This window comes from Pseudophryne corroboree, chromosome 2, assembly GCF_028390025.1.
Source record: "Pseudophryne corroboree isolate aPseCor3 chromosome 2, aPseCor3.hap2, whole genome shotgun sequence".
Classification (NCBI taxonomy): Eukaryota; Metazoa; Chordata; class Amphibia; order Anura; family Myobatrachidae; genus Pseudophryne; species Pseudophryne corroboree.
The window spans coordinates 1,000,840,432-1,000,859,438 of record NC_086445.1 but is presented as its reverse complement, the minus strand read 5'-3'; the positions used below and the strand labels follow the sequence as shown (position 1 = coordinate 1,000,859,438).

Genomic DNA, 19,007 nt, shown 5'->3' with positions numbered 1-19,007 from the left:
GGCATGAACGTCCTGACAACTGAGGAATTCCACTTCCCAGTTGAGGACTCCGGGGATTAACACTGCCGATATTGCTGGCAGATGGTGTTCCGCCCAACGGAGGATTTTTTAAACTTTCCCCATTGCCATGCGGCTTCTAGTGCCGTGGTGGCGTTGTCTGACTGTACTTGAACAGGCCTGTTCCGTACCAAAGGCAGGCAACTGTCAATGCATTGAACACTGCCCGCAATTCCAGAATGTTTATCGGGACAAGAGATTCCTCCCTGGTCCACCGATTCTGGAGAGAGTGTTGCTCCAACGCCGCGGCCCAACCCCGCAGGCTGGCATTCGTTAGGAGGACCCAGTAGGAAATTCAGAAGGAACGGCCCCTGCTCAGCTGTTGAGCCTGTAGCCACCAACTCAGTGACAGACGAACCTCCGGAGTCAAGGAAATCGTTTGAGACCTGAACCGATGAGGTCGGCCGTCCCACTTGGAGAGTATTAACCTCCGTAGAGGGCAGAAATGAAATTGAGTGTACTCCACCATGTCGAAAGCCAACACCATGAGGCCTAGTACTTGCATCGCCAAGTGTATCGACACTCTCGGGTGAGAGAGGAAGTATCTGATCCTGTCCTGAAGTTTCAGGACCTTCTCTGGAGACAAGAACAATCATTGGCTGTGTGTGTCCAGCAGTGCCCCCAGGTGCACCATGCTCCGAGCAGGGACCAGCGAGGACTTCTTCCAGTTGATGAGCCACCGTGGCCTTGTAGGAATATGACCTTCAGGTCCAGATGACTGAGGAGAACCTTTGGGGAGTTCGCCAGGATCAGCAAGTCGTCCAGATACGGCAGGATCCTGATACCCTGACGGCGGAGAAGGGCCGTCATTACTGCCATGACTTTGGTGAAGATCAGAGGAGCCATTGTCAATCCAAAAGGCAAGGCCTGGAATTGTTAATGTGGGTTGCCAATAGCAAACCGCAGATATTGCTGATGCGACATGGCAATAGGTATGTGCAGGTAAGCATCCTGTATGTCCAGGGATATCATATAGTCCTTGGGCTCCCTGGCCAGTACAACAGAGTGCAGAGTTTCCATACGGAATTTGGATACCCTCACAAATTTGTTCAAAGAAACTAGAACTAGAAACAGGGTCGAATAGTATCCCCTGCCTCTCTGAGACAGAGGTACCGACACTACCACTCCTGTGTCCAGAAAAGATTGTACAACCAGGTGTAGAGTTTGTACTTTCAATGGATCCGAAGGGATAACCGTTGTGCAAAACTGGTTGGGGGACGTCTCTTGAAAGAGAGCACGTACCCGTGAGAGACAACTTCCCGCACCCAGGCATCCAAAGCGGTCTTTAACCAGCCCTGGGTAAACTGCAGAAGTCGGCCTCCCACCCTGTGGTCCCTCAGGGGGAGGCCCGCCCTGTCATGCAGCAGGCATGTATTGTTTGGAAGCAGACTGACGGACGGCCCATGATTGTTTTGGTTTTGGACGCACGAGCCTGTCTCGGGTACGTCTGACCTTTTGCTTTCCCTGGAGGTCGAACAGAATGAAAAGTGGTACTCTTAGCCTTTGGAGAAGAATGATTAGTACTTGAGAGAAACACAGTCTTAGCAGAAGCTAAGTCAGTCACAATCTTGTTCAGATCCTCCCCAAAAAGGATGTCTCCCTTAAAAGGAAGCACATTCAAGGTCTTTTTAGAGTCCAGGTCCACCTTCCAGGACCTTAACCACATAATACGACGGGCCAGGATAGATGTAGTAGACGCCTTGGCCGCCATAACACCTGCGTCAGAGGCCGCCTCCTGAATATAGTGGGAGGCTGTGGTAATATAGGACAGATATTGTCTGGCAGTGTCAGAAAAATCCTGAGGTAGCTCATCCTCAATTGCCTGAACCCATGCTTCAATACCTTTTGCAGCCCAAGAGGCTGCCATAGTGGGTCTATGTACAGCACCAGTAAGAGTGTAAATAGACTTCAGGCATCCCTCCACATGCTTATCCGTCGGTTCCTTCAGTGAGGTAACAGTGGTGACAGGCAGAGTAGATGACACCACAAGACGGGCGACATGAGAGTCCACTGGCGGTGGAATTTCCCACTTGTTACTCAACTCCGCAGGGATAGGATAACGAGCTAGCATCTTTTTAGACAGGGAAAATGTCTTTCCTGGGGACGCCCAAGATTCCTGACGTATGTCAATTAAATGGTCAGAATGTGGTAAGACTACTTTAGTAACCTTCTGACGTTTGAATTTATCAGGTTTCTTAGACGTAGGAGTGGGCTCAATCTCATCCTCCATTTGGAGAATGAGCTTAATAGCCTCCACTAGGTCAAGAACATCAACCTGTGTTGTAGATTCCTCATCAGAAGCGACTGTATCAGTGTCTGACGGATCAGTATATTCCCCATCTTCATCAGAAGAATTATCCGAAATATTAGTGGATTGTGAGGAAGAAATGGCCCGCTTAGAGGACTCCTTGGCCCCAGAGGGGCGAGAGGTAGGTTTTTGAGCAATCAAAGATTGATACAATTTTTGCACCTGGGTAGATAGCGAATCCGCCCATGGCGGGTTCACCACAGGAACAATATGTGGCCGTAATGGCACAGGAGGTCCCACAGAGGGCGTAAGACGCGTTACCAGCATAGTCAGCATATTCTTTGAAAATGCTGCCCAGGGTGGTTCCTGATTGGCCACAGGTGCTCCGGGCTGGCTGGGAGATGCATGGCACCCAGTGCCTGAACCAACAGCTAAAACTTCCCCTCAGGTAAATCCGTAGAGTCAGCACTGTATGATGCAGGAGTGTCAGCGGATTTCCCGCCCTGTGTGGCAGACATTATAGGGAATGTAGCCTTAGAGCGTGATAGTACAATATAGCCAGACAAATACAATACCTGCAAAAACGAGTTTTATGGTAAGAACTTACCTTTGTTAAAACTCTTTCTGCGAGGTACACTGGGATCCACAAGGAAAGACATAGGGGTGTAGAGTAGGATCTTGATCCGAGGCACCAACAGGCTCAAAAGCTTTGACTGTTCCCATTCCCAAGATGCCGCCTCCTCTATAACCCCGCCTCCCTGCACAGGAGCTCAGTTTTTAGTTAACCAGCCCAATGCAATAGCAGGAAAAGAGACGACAACGGTTAGTAGCCACATACACCACACTCTCATGACAGGAGAAGTGTCAGCGGCTAATGCCATATCAACCCAAAGAAGCTAAGTGTGTCAGGGTGGGCGCCTTGTGGAGCCCAGTGTACCTCGCAGAAAGAGTTTTAACAAAGGTAAGTTCTTACCATAAAACTCGTTTTCTGCTACGGGGTACACTGTGATTCCACAAGGAAAGACATAGGGGATGTCGTAAAGCAGTTCCTTATGGGAGGGGACGCACTGTAGCGGGCACAAGAACCCGGCGTCCAAAGGAAGCATCCTGGGAAGCGGCAGTATCGAAGGCATAGAACCTTATGAACGTGTTCACAGAGGACCACGTAGCCACCTTGCACAATTGTTCAAGGGTCGCACCACGGCGGGCCGCCCAAGAAGGTCCAACAGACCGAGTAGAATGGGCCGTAATGTGAGCAGGAGCTGACAGACCATCCCTCACATAAACATGTGCAATCACCATTCTAATCCATCTTGCCAAAGTCTGCTTGTGAGCAGGCCAGCCCCGTTAGTGAAACCCAAACAGAATAAAGAGAGAATAAGATTTCCGAACAGAAGCAGTTCTCTTCACATAGATACGGAGAGCCCGTACCACATCCAAAGACCGCTCTTTGGGAGACAGATCAGGAGAGACAAAGGCCGGTACCACAATCTCCTGATTAAGGTGGAACGAAGAAACCACCTTAGGTAAATATCCGGGACGAGTCCTAAGAACTGCCCGGTCACGGTGAAATATCAGATATGGGGAACTACAAGACAAGGCAATATAGGGATAGCAAGTGGAGTGAGAGACACGAAATGTAAATCACCCAACAAGCTAATGCACACACATATAGTCACAGTTATACAATGCAGAGGTTATTACCAACAATAACACTGCACTGGACCAGCTTTTATATATATATATATATATATATATATATATAGCTCTGTAATCAATAGATATAACACTGCACAGTAAGAACTGGATGTATATCACAGGGTACCAGAGAACCCTGACTAAATGCACTCTTTCTTAACTAACACTGTGTAATTATCATGTAGAATACTTAAGTGTCATGTAAAGTCACAGCACTGACAACCAGGCGGCTTTACAAAGGAGGATTTGCCCAAGCAGTCCCAGGAACAGTGTAGCTGAGAAAAACGGTGCCCAAACACTGACAGGGAGTGAGGGAGAGACAGATATGCAGCTCCAGGGTGGAAACATTTGCTGGAAATGGCGCCCTGGGGCTGGGGGAGGGGCTCCAGGTCTAAGCCTTATCCCCTCTGCTGGCAAAACCACCTGGTACTGCGGGCTACACACAAAAAGGTTTTAAGAGATAAACCTGACCTGCACCCATGCCCTGGTGATCTAGTGGGATCGCCTGTACTGCCACAGTGTCCACCGGCCGCGCCAGATCGCGATACAGCACGGGGTCCCGCGAGCGGGACCCACTCACCACCTCCCGAAGAGCGGCCATGCGATCCCGGAGAGCCCCAGTCGTGTGTGCCTGACCAGAAGAAAACCGGAGCCTCCTGCTGTAGTTACCCGGCAACCAGGGCGCGGGAGTGTACAGCGCCGCTGGGAAGAGATGGAGCTGCAGCCGTGAATGACTCCAGACATGTACACACTGCTGCAGCCCTTGAAGTATTAACTTTTCTTCTAAAAAAGCTCTTCTTAGGGCTGCCCAGAGCAGCCCCTCTGCCCCCCTGCCCCTATCTGTGGCACCAACTACAAAACTGAGCTCCTGTGCGGGGAGGCGGGGTTATAGAGGAGGCGGCGCTATGCATCTTGGGAACAGTCAAAGCTTTTGAGCTTGTTGGTGCCTCGGATCAAGATCCTACTCTACACCCCTATGTCTTTCCTTGTGGAGCCCAGTGTACCCCACAGCAGAAACCCCCATGTTGTGTGACAGTAAATACAGAGCACAAACAGAGGATTTAAGCGGTATGAGGTGACTGAAACACACGGAGAAAAATACAAAACAGTATATCCTGTGTAGCACCAGAATACTTGTACTAAATATTCAGGTAGCAGTACACTTGTTCTTAACTAACACTGTCTAAAATGACATGTAGAAGACTTAAGTGTCTGTAAATGCACAGCGCTGATGAGACAGGCGGCTTTACAGAGGAGACAGAGCCCTGCAGTCCCGGAGATTCAGCCCAGCTAGTAGTGAAGATGGCGCCAAAATCTCTGTCAGGGAGTGAGGGAGAGGGAAATGCAGCTCCAGGACGGAAACACCAGCAGTAGATGGCGCCCAGAGCTGGGGGAGGGGCTACAGGTCAGCGCCTTATCCCCTATGCTGGTCCGGGTACTGTGGAGCCTATGTGAAACGGATTTTAGTAAATCCGACCTGTGCTCCCTGTCCTGATGGCTATAGTGGGGTCCCTGTGCAGTACAGTGTCCACGCCAGCGGCGAGGTCCGTCTCCTGGGACCGTGACCGGATCGCGATTACCGGCGGGTCCCACCTGGGGGGCCCTCTTACCTCCTCCCTGATGTGCAGCCACGCGATCCTGGAGAGCGGCAGCGGTGGTGTGCCTGATGCAGAGCCAGCCCTAACCAATATGATGCCCTAGGCAAGATTTTGGCTGGTGCCCCCTAGCACCACCGCTAGTTCCGCCTCTGACTCTGCACCCCTTTCCCAGCACCATCACCTCCCACCCATAGCAGTCTTTTTTTTTTTTTTTTCCTACCCCCTGTAATTTAAATAAGAACAGTGTGCACATTCGGTGCACAGCCCAAAAAGGTATGTGTTTTTGCTGGCAAGGGGCATGGCCACACAATAGTACCCCCAATTCAAATTATGCCGCACAGTAGTGCAACTTTATTCACAATTTATCATACGATAGTGTCCCTTATTCACATTACATCACACAGTAGTACCACTTTACCTTATATACGTTACTCCTCACAGTAGTGCCCCTCATTCACATATCATCATACTGAATTGCTCCTTATTCACATTACACCACACCATATTGCTCTTTATTCACATTACACCACACCATATTGCTCCTTATTCACATTACACCACACCATATTGCTCCTTATTCACATTACACCACACCATATTGCTCCTTATTCACATTACACCACACCATATTGCTCTTTATTCTCATTACACCACACCATATTGCTCTTTATTCACATTACACCACACCATATTGCTCTTTATTCTCATTACACCACACCATATTGCTCTTTATTCACATTACACCACACCATATTGCTCTTTATTCACATTACACCACACCATATTGCTCTTTATTCACATTACACCACACCATATTGCTCTTTATTCACATTACACCACCCTATATTGCTCTTTATTCACATTACACCACACCATATTGCTCTTTATTCACATTACACCACACCATATTGCTCTTTATTCACATTAAACCACACCATATTGCTCTTTATTCACATTACACCACACCATATTGCTCTTTATTCACATTACACCACACCATATTGCTCTTTATTCTCATTACACCACACCATATTGCTCTTTATTCACATTACACCACACCATATTGCTCTTTATTCTCATTACACCACACCATATTGTTCTTTATTCACATTAGACCACACAGTAGTGCCCTTTCTATACGTTACACCACATAGTAGAGCACCTTATACACATAATGCCACACATTGGTAATGCATTTATACACAAACCACACAGTAATGCCCCTTACACATATGACACACATTATTAATGTCCTTATAAACATAATGCGTCTTAGACATTATGCCAACCCTTATTAATGCACTTATACACATCATTTCCCTTCCACATATGCCGCATTGTTAATGCCCATATACACATTACACACATAATGTCCCTTACTCATATGTCGCATATTATTAGTGCCCTTAAACACATAATGACATACATAGTGCCCCTTACACATATGTTACACATTATTAATGCCCTTATACAAATAATGACACATATAGTTCCTGGCGCGAGTCAACTGGCAGCTCTGCTAACGTCGGGTGCCTATTTTTTATGAAAATGCATCTTATTTGCATTGCTATGTGGCTAGGATGCACAAGCAGCTTCTGCTGATTAAAATTATATGCAGCATGCCCATATACTGTGTGCGACTGTGGCTGTATTTGCATACGAAATGCTACACACAGAATATAGGCATGCTGCATATCATTCTAATCAGCAGAAGCTGCTTGTGCCCCTAGGCATATCAGATGCCCTAGGCAATTCCCTAGTTTGCCTATGCCTCAGGCCGGCTCTGGCCTGATGACCGGTGCGCCTCCGCTGCAAGTACCTGGGAACCTGGCCGCGGGAGTATGCAGCACTGCTGGGGAGGTGATGGAGCCGCAGCACAGGATGTCAGAATGACATACCCAGTGCTGCGGCCCTTGACGTCTTCTTAAAAATCTCTTTTCAGGGCTGTCTAGCGCAACCGCACCTGATAGCTGGCTGCTCTGCAGGCACCAAATTACAAAACTGAGCTCCAGTGCCTGGAGGCGGGGCTATAGAGGAGGTGGTGCAGTGCATCCTGGGAACAGTCAAAGCTTTAGCCTGTTGGTGCCTCGGATCAAGATCCAACTCTACACCCCGATGTTATTCCCTGTGGAATACCAGTGTACCCTGCTGCAGAAATATTTTTTGTAGAGATGTGCGGGTTCGGTTTTACTCGGGGCTCGAAACGGCCTCTTATTGGATCATGGATCTCACGCGTTTTGGATAGCCAATAAGCAAAACCCAAAATACCCGAGTAATCTGAGTAAAACCGAACCCGCTCATCTCTAATTTTTTACCTGTTCAACCATCCATCTAATATTTAATTACCACACTCGTTAGCGCTGCCATCTCCTTTGATTGTATTTTCTTGTTTAGTAGGTCTGACTAACCCTACTCTCATAGCAGCAGCATTAGAAAAACCCATCCAGAAGCCTAATTCCACCTTTTTGGTCATACGTACAATGGGGTAAATTTACTAAGATGGGAGTTCTGTTTAAGATGGGATGTTGCCCATAGCAACCAATCATATTCTACTTCTCATTTACCTAGCACCAATCTAGAAGATACTGGGCCTCATTCAGTAAGGATAGCAGATGCTGCTAATCAGAGAATTTGCTATCCTTTGTATCGCATGGTGGGGGCTGCCATGCTGACCGGCACCTCCCCCAGTTGAACAAGCAGAAATTGCAAGGCGTTCACAGAAACTGTGGGAGCCTCCTGCCGGCGCAGCTTAGCTGCGGCCAGTGACTCCCCGCCAGTTTCCTGATCGCGGCGGCTGCGTGTGATGTCACGCAGCCGCCGTGATCACTCCACCGACACGCCCCCGTTCGTCCGCCTCTGCCCCCCATTCACGTCACCCCCCCCCGGCAATGCTCCGTCTCTCCTCCCTGGAAATGGAGCGTTGTCGCCCCCCCCCCCCCCCCCGCCCCCCGCCCCGTGGCCCCCTCTGCCTGATTGACAGGCAGAGGTGATCGCATTCTCTGCGCATCCCAGCAGAAAATGCGGGCTCATGTGCAGGACGGGTGCTGCGCATGTGCCCGCATCTTTTCAGCAAAAATTCCGGTTGGATCGCACACTGTGATCCAAACTGAATTAGCCCCAATACCTGGAATCTGATTGGTTGCAATGGGCAACATCTCATCTTAAATAGAACTCCCATCTTAGTAAATTTACCCCTATGTACCCAGCCTAAGTCTGTAGATTTAAAGTGGCAATAATTTAAAAGGCGAAATCAACATGGATCTGTCTTTCATATTATTACTGCTTTAAATCTGTGGTCTTATTCACAGAGATTGTGCCAGTTCACGGAACTCACACCCTGGGACAGTTGTATTAACCTGGAGAAGGCATAAGGAAGTGATAAAGCAGCCAGTCAGCTCCAATATTCTAAATGACAGTTAGGAGCCGATTGGCTGGTGTGTTTATCACTGATTACATCTGCCCCAGTATCTTGTATGTAGGACAGATGCACAGTAAGGTTACTCTAGTTCTACATGCTAAAATGGACTTCTAAATCTGCGTACATACAAGATGATCTGTGCACGTGTTTCTGTGAGGCAACTGAGTCCTGGAGAAGTAATAGACCTCAAACTGATGATATTGGCCTAACCCAGTGGTTTCCAAACTTTTTTGAATCACTGCGCCCTAGAATATTAGAATTTTTTTCACGGCACCCCTAGGCCAAAAGTTTGTTATTGAGAAATTTAGAAAGAAATATTACATTAAGTAGATCATGTTTATATATCATCCTTAGGGTCAGTTGTGTGGTGAGGGACAAGATTTGCTTCTGTTTGGCCACATATTTTATGACTGACAGCCACCAGCACTGGTTTTGCCTATTTATTGACCATGAATAATTTGAATTGGTCCTGGACCACCAACCCAGGGCACCCCTGCAAGTGTCCCGAGGCACCCCAGGGAGCCACGGCACACAGTTTGGGAACCTCTGGTCTAGCCTACAACACTGCCATGTGCATTCCTTACTGTACGACGGTGATCTCATATATTGGATATTACATCCCACGTGTCTCTTCCATGTTGTAAGAGATATCTGTATCCCACTTTACTCACTGCAGCAACATGTATTCAGGCACAAACGGTTTAATCAACACAACTTTTATTCCTTAACAACAATAACATATGAAAGACATGAATAATGTGCAAGAGGTATCAAACACAAAACTATATCAATGCATCCGCTAAAATCAGAGGTTCTTCAAGTACTTCCAACAGGCCATGTTTTGTGGATGTCTTTCATCCTGCACAGGTGGGTTACTCTATTTTGTTGGGTTAGTAATTATCCCACCTGCTCCCACAGGCAGACATCCTGAAAACATGACCTGCTGGGAAAACTTGAGGGTCGATGTTGAGAACTGCTGTGCTAAACGTCAGGTGGTTTGGGCGCCAGTCTAGATTTTTTTACTACCAAGTTACGATCTTCTTTTCACTGACAATCTCTCCATTGGGTGAATCAGTTCCAGGTGGGAGGAGAGCCAGATATACTGGTGTCACGGCTCCTTCATCAGGAGACTTGGTAGCTTTGGGACCAGCCATGTCGGTCCTCACCCACCCTGGGCAGCAGGCATTGAGGACAATGCCCTCTCCTTTCCTGGTCTCCTTTAGCCTACGAGCTTGGATTTTGGATAGAACCGTTACGCCAATTTTGGACACCCCATAAGCAGTGTTCGGCCAGCCTTGTTCTTGGTGGATGCCCTTCTTGGCGTCTTCTACAAACTTCTCCATGAGCGTCACCAGCTCCTCCTCTGTGATGGTCTCACTGCGGAATTTCTCCTGTAGTTCCGGGCTGCACTTTGGGAGGCTCATATAGCTGACCATACTGGACACATTAACCACCCTCCCTAAGGGAAAAATAAATAAAACCAACTGCATTAACATAAACATAATGTAGGGAAATTAACTTGAGGTGACACCAATTCCAGGGTGTACAAGCAGAATCATTCTCACGCCCACTATTGATTTACATTCCCTTCTTTATACATTATCCATGTACCTAGATGGACTACAGTTAAAAAGCTTAAACTGACAAGTTGTGTGTTATAAAGCTGTGCATGTACTGTCCTACAACTGGCCCGATCAGCCAATAATCATCTGATCGGGACAATATTTCTGCGACTGATCAGTAATTAACGGTCTTTGGACATGATGAAATAGTCCAACAAGTTCGATTGGTCAGACAATTGGTCGGCCGCATCTGGCAGTGTCCTTCAGTGTGGAGGAATGGGGAAATGTCTCCTCCCCAGAAGAGGATCCCAGATTTCGTGTGGCCAAACACTGTAAGACATCAGTCTGAGTCTCAGTGTTTGCTCAGCATTGGCCAACCTTGGGTTGTTTTGGTTATAGGCAAAGGAGTAACTAGAAGTGACTTGCCCTCGCCCTGACTGTAACTGTAACCACATAGCAACCTTTGTAAGAGGCCGACATTCCACTAAACTATGTCACAGGTCAATACCTTCTTTACGGTCATGCATGACTTTCATCAGGATCCGGTCAGGGGCGGAGGCTAGGTTTAGGTTGCGGGGGGACGGTTAGGATTAGGCTACGGGAAGGGCAGTGGGGGTTAGGTTTAGACTGCGGGGTGGGGGGGGGGGGGTTTATGTTAAGGCACCATCGGGGAGAGGTGGGGGGGGGTAAGATTAAGCTGCAGGGTGAGGGTTAGGCTTAGGCTGCTATAAGGGAGGGTTAAAGTTATTGGGTTCTAAATAGCGGGATGCTGCAGTCGGTATTCTGACCGCTGGGATTTCAGCCCCAACCTCTTCCAACACGTGCAAAATTCCAAACTGGGGGAACTATAAAATAACTTTGCAAATGGCTGGATTTTACAGGCAGTGTAAGTTTGCATGTTCCAGCGCGATGTAAGGGCGATTTGCAGTACGTATAAATTCCCTACATGCGATAGGCTTACATTGTGCATTTTCCAGGGATGCTGTGCCCAATTGGCAAGAATAAGTTATTTCCACCTTCTAGCTACAAGTCAACCTGCCACGGCTGTAGTCTGTATTTTACACCCAACTTCCCAAACTCCTTCACACACCCTATGGGCATGGCTGCTCCATTACACCATAAATTAGGAAAACACCTTAAAAGAATAGGATACCGTGTAACCTTGCCGCTGTATTTATAAAGGGGACAATTAAACAAACTGCTGGATCCTGTGAAACGCTTATATCAAATATGTGCTCTGCGGACCAAACGTTCACTTGAAATGCAATATGATCATTTTTACTGACTAAGGAAAAGTATGTGTAAGACTAAGCAAAACTTATATGGAAAATAAAATATTTATTACCAGTCATTTACATAGTGCACACATATTCTGCAGCTCTTTACAGGGAATATTTGGCCATTGACATTAGTCCCTGACCCAGTGGAGCTGACAATCTTATGGGCCTGATTCGTGTTTCTAAGTAAAGCAAATCTCTAAATCTCTCTGCACATGTTACATCTGCCCCACCTGCAGTGCAACATGGTTTTGCCCAATTGCTTGATAATTTGCTTTAATTACATAAATGTACATGAATCAAGTCCTATATTCCCCACCACATGTACACACACACACACACACACACACACACACACACACACACACACACACACACAAAGGTCAATACTTGTCGGGAGTCATTAATCTACAGCACCAGTATATTTTTGGATGAGTTCATTGACATCAACTTACCATTTGGTTTAATGAGTGGAAGTAGCTCATTGCAAATATCTCTTGTGGCAAAGAAGTTGGTTTTCAGCGTTACTTCAGCTTGTGTGCCAAAAGGGGTTGTGTCAGCAGCTGGAAATACCCAAAAACAGGACATTATTAGAACATGGTCTAACAGTACGTGAACTGAATGTAAAAATGTAAATTGGTATTAATAAAACATCAGTTACAAGCTGGTTGGTTGCTTTTGGCAACTTCTCCACGGCTTGATACATCCCCCCCATCGAGATGTAAATAGGACACAAGACAGATGGAGACAACAGGACAGGAGATGACCAGAGTCGGCCACAGAGGAGAGAAACTACAGAACAGGAGATAACAGGATTGCGCAAAGTAGGAATAGGCTCAAGGAAGGCAGGACAACGTTGGGCTGGAGACGGCAGGACAGGATAACGTTGGGCTGGAGAAGGCAGGACAACGTTGGGCTGGAGACGGCAGGACAGGATAACGTTGGGCTGGAGAAGGCAGGACAGGATAACGTTGGGCTGGAGAAGGCAGGACAGGATAACGTTGGGCTGGAGACGGCAGGACAGGATAACGTTGGGCTGGAGACGGCAGGACAGGATAACGTTGGGCTGGAGAAGGCAGGACAGGATAACGTTGGGCTGGAGAAGGCAGGACAGGATAACGTTGGGCTGGAGAAGACAGGACAGGATAACGTTGGGCTGGAGAAGGCAGGACAGGATAACGTTGGGCTGGAGAAGGCAGGACAGGATAAAGTTGGGCTGGAGAAGGCAGGACAGGATAAAGTTGGGCTGGAGAAGGCAGGACAGGATAAAGTTGGGCTGGAGAAGGCAGGACAGGATAACTTTGGGCTGGAGAAGGCAGGACAGGAAACGTTGGGCTGGGGAAGGCAGGACAGGATAACGTTGGGCTGGGGAAGGCAGGACAGGATAACGTAGGGCTGGAGAAGGCAGGACAGGATAACGTTGGGCTGGAGAAGGCAGGACAGGATAACGTTGGGCTGGAGAAGGCAGGACAGGATAACGTTGGGGTGGAGAAGGCAGGACAGGATAACTTTGGACTGGAGAAGGCAGGACAGGAAACGTTGGGCTGGAGACGGCAGGACAGGATAACGTTGGGCTGGAGAAGACAGGACAGGATAACGTTGGGCTGGAGAAGACAGGACAGGATAACGTTGGGCTGGAGAAGGCAGGACAGGATAACGTTGGGCTGGAGAAGGCAGGACAGGAAACGTTGGGCTGGGGAAGGCAGGACAGGAAACGTTGGGCTGGGGAAGGCAGGACAGGATAACGGGCTGGGGAAGGCAGGACAGGATAACGTTGGGCTGGAGAAGGCAGGACAGGATAATGTTGGGCTGGAGAAGGCAGGACAAGATAACGTTGGGCTGGAGAAGGCAGGGCAGGATAACGTTGGGCTGGAGAAGGCAGGGCAGGATAACGTTGGGCTGGAGAAGGCAGGACAGGATAACGTTGGGCTGGAGAAGGCAGGACAGGATAACGTTGGGCTGGAGAAGACAGAACAGGATAACGTTGGGCTGGAGAAGGCAGGACAGGATAACGTTGGGCTGGAGAAGGCAGGACAGGATAACTTTGGGCTTGAGAAGGCAGGACAGGAAACGTTGGGCTGGGGAAGGCAGGACAGGATAACGTTGGGCTGGGGAAGGCAGGACAGGAAACGTTGGGCTGGGGAAGGCAGGACAGGATAACGTTGGGTTGGGGAAGGCAGGACAGGATAACGTTGGGCTGGAGAAGACAGAACAGGATAACGTTGGGCTGGAGAAGGCAGGACAGGATAACGTTGGGCTGGAGAAGGCAGGACAGGATAACTTTGGGCTGGAGAAGGCAGGACAGGAAACGTTGGGCTGGGGAAGGCAGGACAGGATAACGTTGGGCTGGGGAAGGCAGGACAGGATAACGTTGGGCTGGAGAAGGCAGGACAGGATAACGTTGGGCTGGAGAAGGCAGGACAAGATAACGTTGGGCTGGAGAAGGCAGGTCAGGATAACGTTGGGCTGGAGAAGGCAGGGCAGGATAACGTTGGGCTGGTGGAGAAGGCAGGACAGGATAACGTTGGGCTGGTGGAGAAGGCAGGTCAGGATAACGTTGGGCTGAAGAAGGCAGGACAGGATAACGTTGGGCTGGAGAAGGCAGGACAGGAAACGTTGGGCTGGGGAAGGCAGGACAGGATAACGTTGGGCTGGGGAAGGCAGGACAGGATAACGTTGGGCTGGAGAAGACAGAACAGGATAACGTTGGGCTGGAGAAGGCAGGACAGGATAACGTTGGGCTGGAGAAGGCAGGACAGGATAACTTTGGGCTGGAGAAGGCAGGACAGGAAACGTTGGGCTGGGGAAGGCAGGACAGGATAACGTTGGGCTGGGGAAGGCAGGACAGGATAACGTTGGGCTGGAGAAGGCAGGACAGGATAACGTTGGGCTGGAGAAGGCAGGACAAGATAACGTTGGGCTGGAGAAGGCAGGTCAGGATAACGTTGGGCTGGAGAAGGCAGGGCAGGATAACGTTGGGCTGGTGGAGAAGGCAGGACAGGATAACGTTGGGCTGGTGGAGAAGGCAGGACAGGATAAAGTTGGGCTGAAGAAGGCAGGACAGGATAACGTTGGGCTGGAGAAGGCAGGGCAGGATAACATTGGATAGAACAGGACATGTGAATATCATATAGGAGACAACAGAGCAATAAAAGAGAAGGGAGGAGATGATGATGTAGGATGGTGCAAACAAGAGGAGTGAATAGGACAAGATATTGCGGGTACATAGGGCCTAATTCAGCCCTGATCACAGTACAAAATGTGTTAGCTTTTGGACAAAACCATGTGCACTGCAGGGGAGGCAGATATAACATGTGCAGAGAGAGTTAGATTTGGGTGGGGTATGTTCAAACTGAAATCTAAGTTGCAGTGTAAAAACAAAGCAGTCAGTATTTACCCTGCACAGAAACAATATAACCCACCCAAATCCAACTCTCTCTGCACATGTTACAATGCCCCCCTGGTTTTGCCCATTAGCTAACAAATTTGCTGCTGCGATCAGGTCTGAATTAGGCCCAGAGTGCGCAATAAAGTAGGTAACAGTGGAGGAGCATGTAGGAGCAGGCTGGGGTGTACGATACAGAAGTGAGATAGATTTCCCTGCGTTGTGTGCAGCATCCAGTTATGACGAGAACAGTTACGTTATATGGGCAGTATATTTCACTTTGTATTATACAAAATGTATTATGATGTCTCAGCAAAACAAACAAAAAAAGATTTTAGAAAGGTGCAGAGCCTTCCTAAGCTAGTTTGGTCAACAGCCCGGTGCACCTAACTGCATGGGGTACCAAAACGCCTTGTGTCTGCGACTCTTGTTAGTTTAGCATACTTATGTCTGTGCAATGCTGCATGTTTAGCAGAGCAAATTAACAGGGAAATACCTGCTACACGTTGCTGCAAGAGTTACTTGTCCAGCAGCATGACCACCAGGATGCCCCGGTTACAGGGCAGGAGTGACCGGTGATATACAGTAGGTATGCAGGGCGGGATGAGTAGCAGTAGGGGTGGTTTGGCAGGAGATGGGAGGGTAATACTATTACACTGCTCATATATCACAATCAGAGGTGAGCTACATGTAACCGCCTCACACCAGGCTGCCAGGAGCGGTCACCACTGAACACAGTGCACCCAGCTTCCAGCACAGCACGTCTGACAGACCGGGTTGTGCTATCGGATCTGGGTGTGGTACAGCAGATAAGACAGTGTCTAGTAACCAGTCAATAGATACACACCACGTGTAAGATAATCAAAAAGGTAGACAGGGTCAAAAGGTAGACATGAAAATGGTCGACATAAAAAAAGGTAGGTACCATTTTTTTTATTTTTCATTTTTGGGGCTTGTTTGGATAATTTTGTCATCTGTGACCCCCAATTGTAGAATGGCATCCGCTGGCCAGAAGGTTTATAACCAACTCTATGCCGACATGGATAGAGGAGGTATGAAAAAGTCCAAAAACATGAAAATTAAAAAAAACTGTCTACCTTTTTTTTTTTTTATATATCAACAATTTTCATGTCGACATTTTGTCCCTGTCTACCTTTTTACCCAGTCGAGTTTTTGTACTGTCTACCTTTTTTCATGTACCTTTTGAAACTGTCGACCTAATGTCTGTCTAACATATAGGGTGGAATGTAGTAGGGTGTGAGAATCAGAAAGTGAGATTTTGTGAGAGTTCTGTTTTTTTTTTAAAGTGGCAATCGTTTACATGGCAAAACCAGGTTGACTGTGCCCTGTAAATGATTGTTACTTTTTTTAAAAACAGGAGAACTCTCGCAAAATCTCTCACGTTCTGAATCTCACACCCCATTACATTCCCCCTATGGTGTCTATCTATTGACTGTCTAATTAGACACTATCTATCTAACATCCGGACACCATGGGATCTTAGACAATCTGTCCTAGGTAAAAAAAAAAAAAAAAAAGTCCTGTAGTAGCCGTGGGCAGATCACACGGATTAATAAATCCAAGACTCAAGGTCCATACACACTTAACGATAAAATGAGCGACGTCGCTCATTTTCCCCCTCCTTGAGCGACGTCGCTCATTTTATCGTCAAGTGTGTATGCCGCCAGCAACAACCGATGTGCGGCCCCGCGGGTCGGCAACGATCGTCGCTGTCGGTAGGGCATGCATGAAGGATGTGGACTGTCGTCCACGACCTTCATGCAGGGCTGGCGGGGGCGTGACGTCACCGAGCGATATGAGCGGTCATATCGCTCAGTGCGTACAGGCGGCCGCCGACCGGCCGGCCCGGGAGGGGGAAACATTAGACGATGTCGCTCACAGAGCAACATCGTCTAATGTGTATGGGCCTTTAGTTGTTTTGATTCTAACAATATTTACTGTAAATTCCAACCCCATATAAACCTAATTATATAACAGATCCTTATATTCAGGTCAGTTACTGACAGTGATTGCTTATTTTTCTCAGATCAAGTCGCAGAAATTACAACTGCAGCTTCAGCATAGGATGGTTCACCTATTGTTGTTGAACTACAAGTACAATCATCCTTTGTTAGCCAATGTCTGTTGTCCCGTCTGATAACAAGTCACATAGTTGCGATGGCAATTCAGCGGATCCTCATTTCATACGGGGTAGGGCATGCTGATACGAGTAGTTCACCAGCGGCTGGATAGCCACAGGACATCTGTGCTTACGTGAGTTGTAAAATTAAATTTCATTGTATGGGGGCAATAAAATAATAAGTCTAGTGCTTTACATAATGTGATAGATTATTGTAAGATTTGAATTGTTTTTTTACTAGTTTTGCGCAATACTGTACATATAACTTCACATAAGTAGAATGTGTTGCAGTGTTGTGCATCGTGCATAGGGGGAGATGTATCAAGCCTTTTATCTCTTTCCAAGGGGTAAAATTACTAAAAATAAAGTGTCATTGCTGCACATGGCAACCAATCATATTCTGTATATGATTTATTGGGTGCAATAGAGAAATGATAGGTAGAATATGATTAGTTACTAAGGGCAACATCACCACTTATCATTTTTTTTTAAGCTTTAGTAAATCTACCCCCAAGGCTTGATAAAACTCCTCTATAATGGGTAATTACCCCTGCCAGGCAGTGCACAACACATGGCACAGGACAGTGAGTGGGTAAGACACCAGACCCGTGGGGACTTACCTTTAAATGCAATGCCAGCATTATTGATGAGGACATCCAGACCTCCATACTTTCCTTTCAGAAAGTCGCGGAGAGCCCGGATACTGCTCAGGTCATTGATGTCCAGCTGGTGGAAGTGAGCGGATAAACCTTCCTTCTCCTTTAGTGCCCTGATAGCTTCCTCCCCCAGCTGGGGGTTCCTGGCGGTCAGATACACGTCTCCCTGGAACTGCTTGCACAAGGCTCTCACTACAGCCAGGCCGACCCCTTTATTGCCCCCTGTGACTACTGCCACCCGTACCCCAGCCATGCTGTCAGTCAGTGTGTACTGCACAAAACCTGGAGATGATCTGACACAGCCAGTACATTACACAGGAGCCTGGTATTTATTAGTCTAGCTCCACCCAACAAAGGTACATGACAGATCAAACCCACCCCCAAGCACAGGGAGAAACTGGGTAACAGGATAAACTGCTAATTATGCAACCACATATGAATACTTAGATTGCCATCTAGTGGTAAGAAAGAGAACTGCTCAAAAGTACTGTTTTGTTCCTTGCAGCACTAAGCAAACCATCAATACGACACTTCTCTTCAAGCTAAATAATCTGTACCTGAGAGCCGAGCAGAAAAAGGGTATCTTTGCACCTTGGCAAAACCATGTTGCACTGCAGGTATATACTATCAGTGGTGATACAGTGTTCACACATGATATAGTTACAGTATAATCAAAATAATTCAGTGCCACATTTCATTTACTAGTTACCAACCCATCAAAATGACAGAACAACATAACAGTAACGTCAGCGCCAACGGGGCAACACTTGAATTGTTCCGTCGGGCGCCATCCAGTGGCCGCCAGCGCTCAAAACACTTGAATTCCCCCCACAGAGGTGAGGAGCAGTGTTAGCCTATTATATACACTAATCTGCTCACGGCTGCCACAGGCTATTTTTGTACACTAGTCAGAGGGCCCGATTCAGATGTATGATTTCGCCCACTGTCTACTTGCAAAAATGTGCTAA

The 19,007-nt window shown here is 47.7% G+C and overlaps 1 protein-coding gene across 1 annotated transcript; it reads right to left on the bottom strand.

Moving 5' to 3' along the window:
* Window positions 1-9,719: 9,719 nt before the first annotated feature.
* LOC135050238 (carbonyl reductase [NADPH] 1-like) lies at window positions 9,720-18,371 on the bottom strand. The gene is made up of 3 exons (XM_063956535.1): window positions 18,004-18,371; window positions 12,314-12,421; window positions 9,720-10,478 (listed from the first exon to the last, which is right to left on the bottom strand). The coding sequence occupies exons 1-3, from the start codon at window positions 18,290-18,292 to the stop codon at window positions 10,042-10,044; spliced, it is 834 nt and encodes a 277-aa protein (XP_063812605.1). The 5' UTR covers window positions 18,293-18,371; the 3' UTR covers window positions 9,720-10,041.
* Window positions 18,372-19,007: the final 636 nt, after the last annotated feature.

Bases quoted from the DNA above. Each gene is read 5' to 3' on its own strand.
- LOC135050238 (XM_063956535.1), bottom strand. From the start codon at position 18,292: ATGGCTGGGGTACGGGTGGCAGTAGTCACAGGGGGCAATAAAGGGGTC. The intron at 12,422-18,003 runs GTAAGTCCCCAC...GGGTATTTCCAG, and splicing joins TGCTGGCATTGCATTTAAAG to CTGCTGACACAACCCCTTTT. The intron at 10,479-12,313 runs GTAAGTTGATGT...TTTTTCCCTTAG, and splicing joins TCCACTCATTAAACCAAATG to GGAGGGTGGTTAATGTGTCC.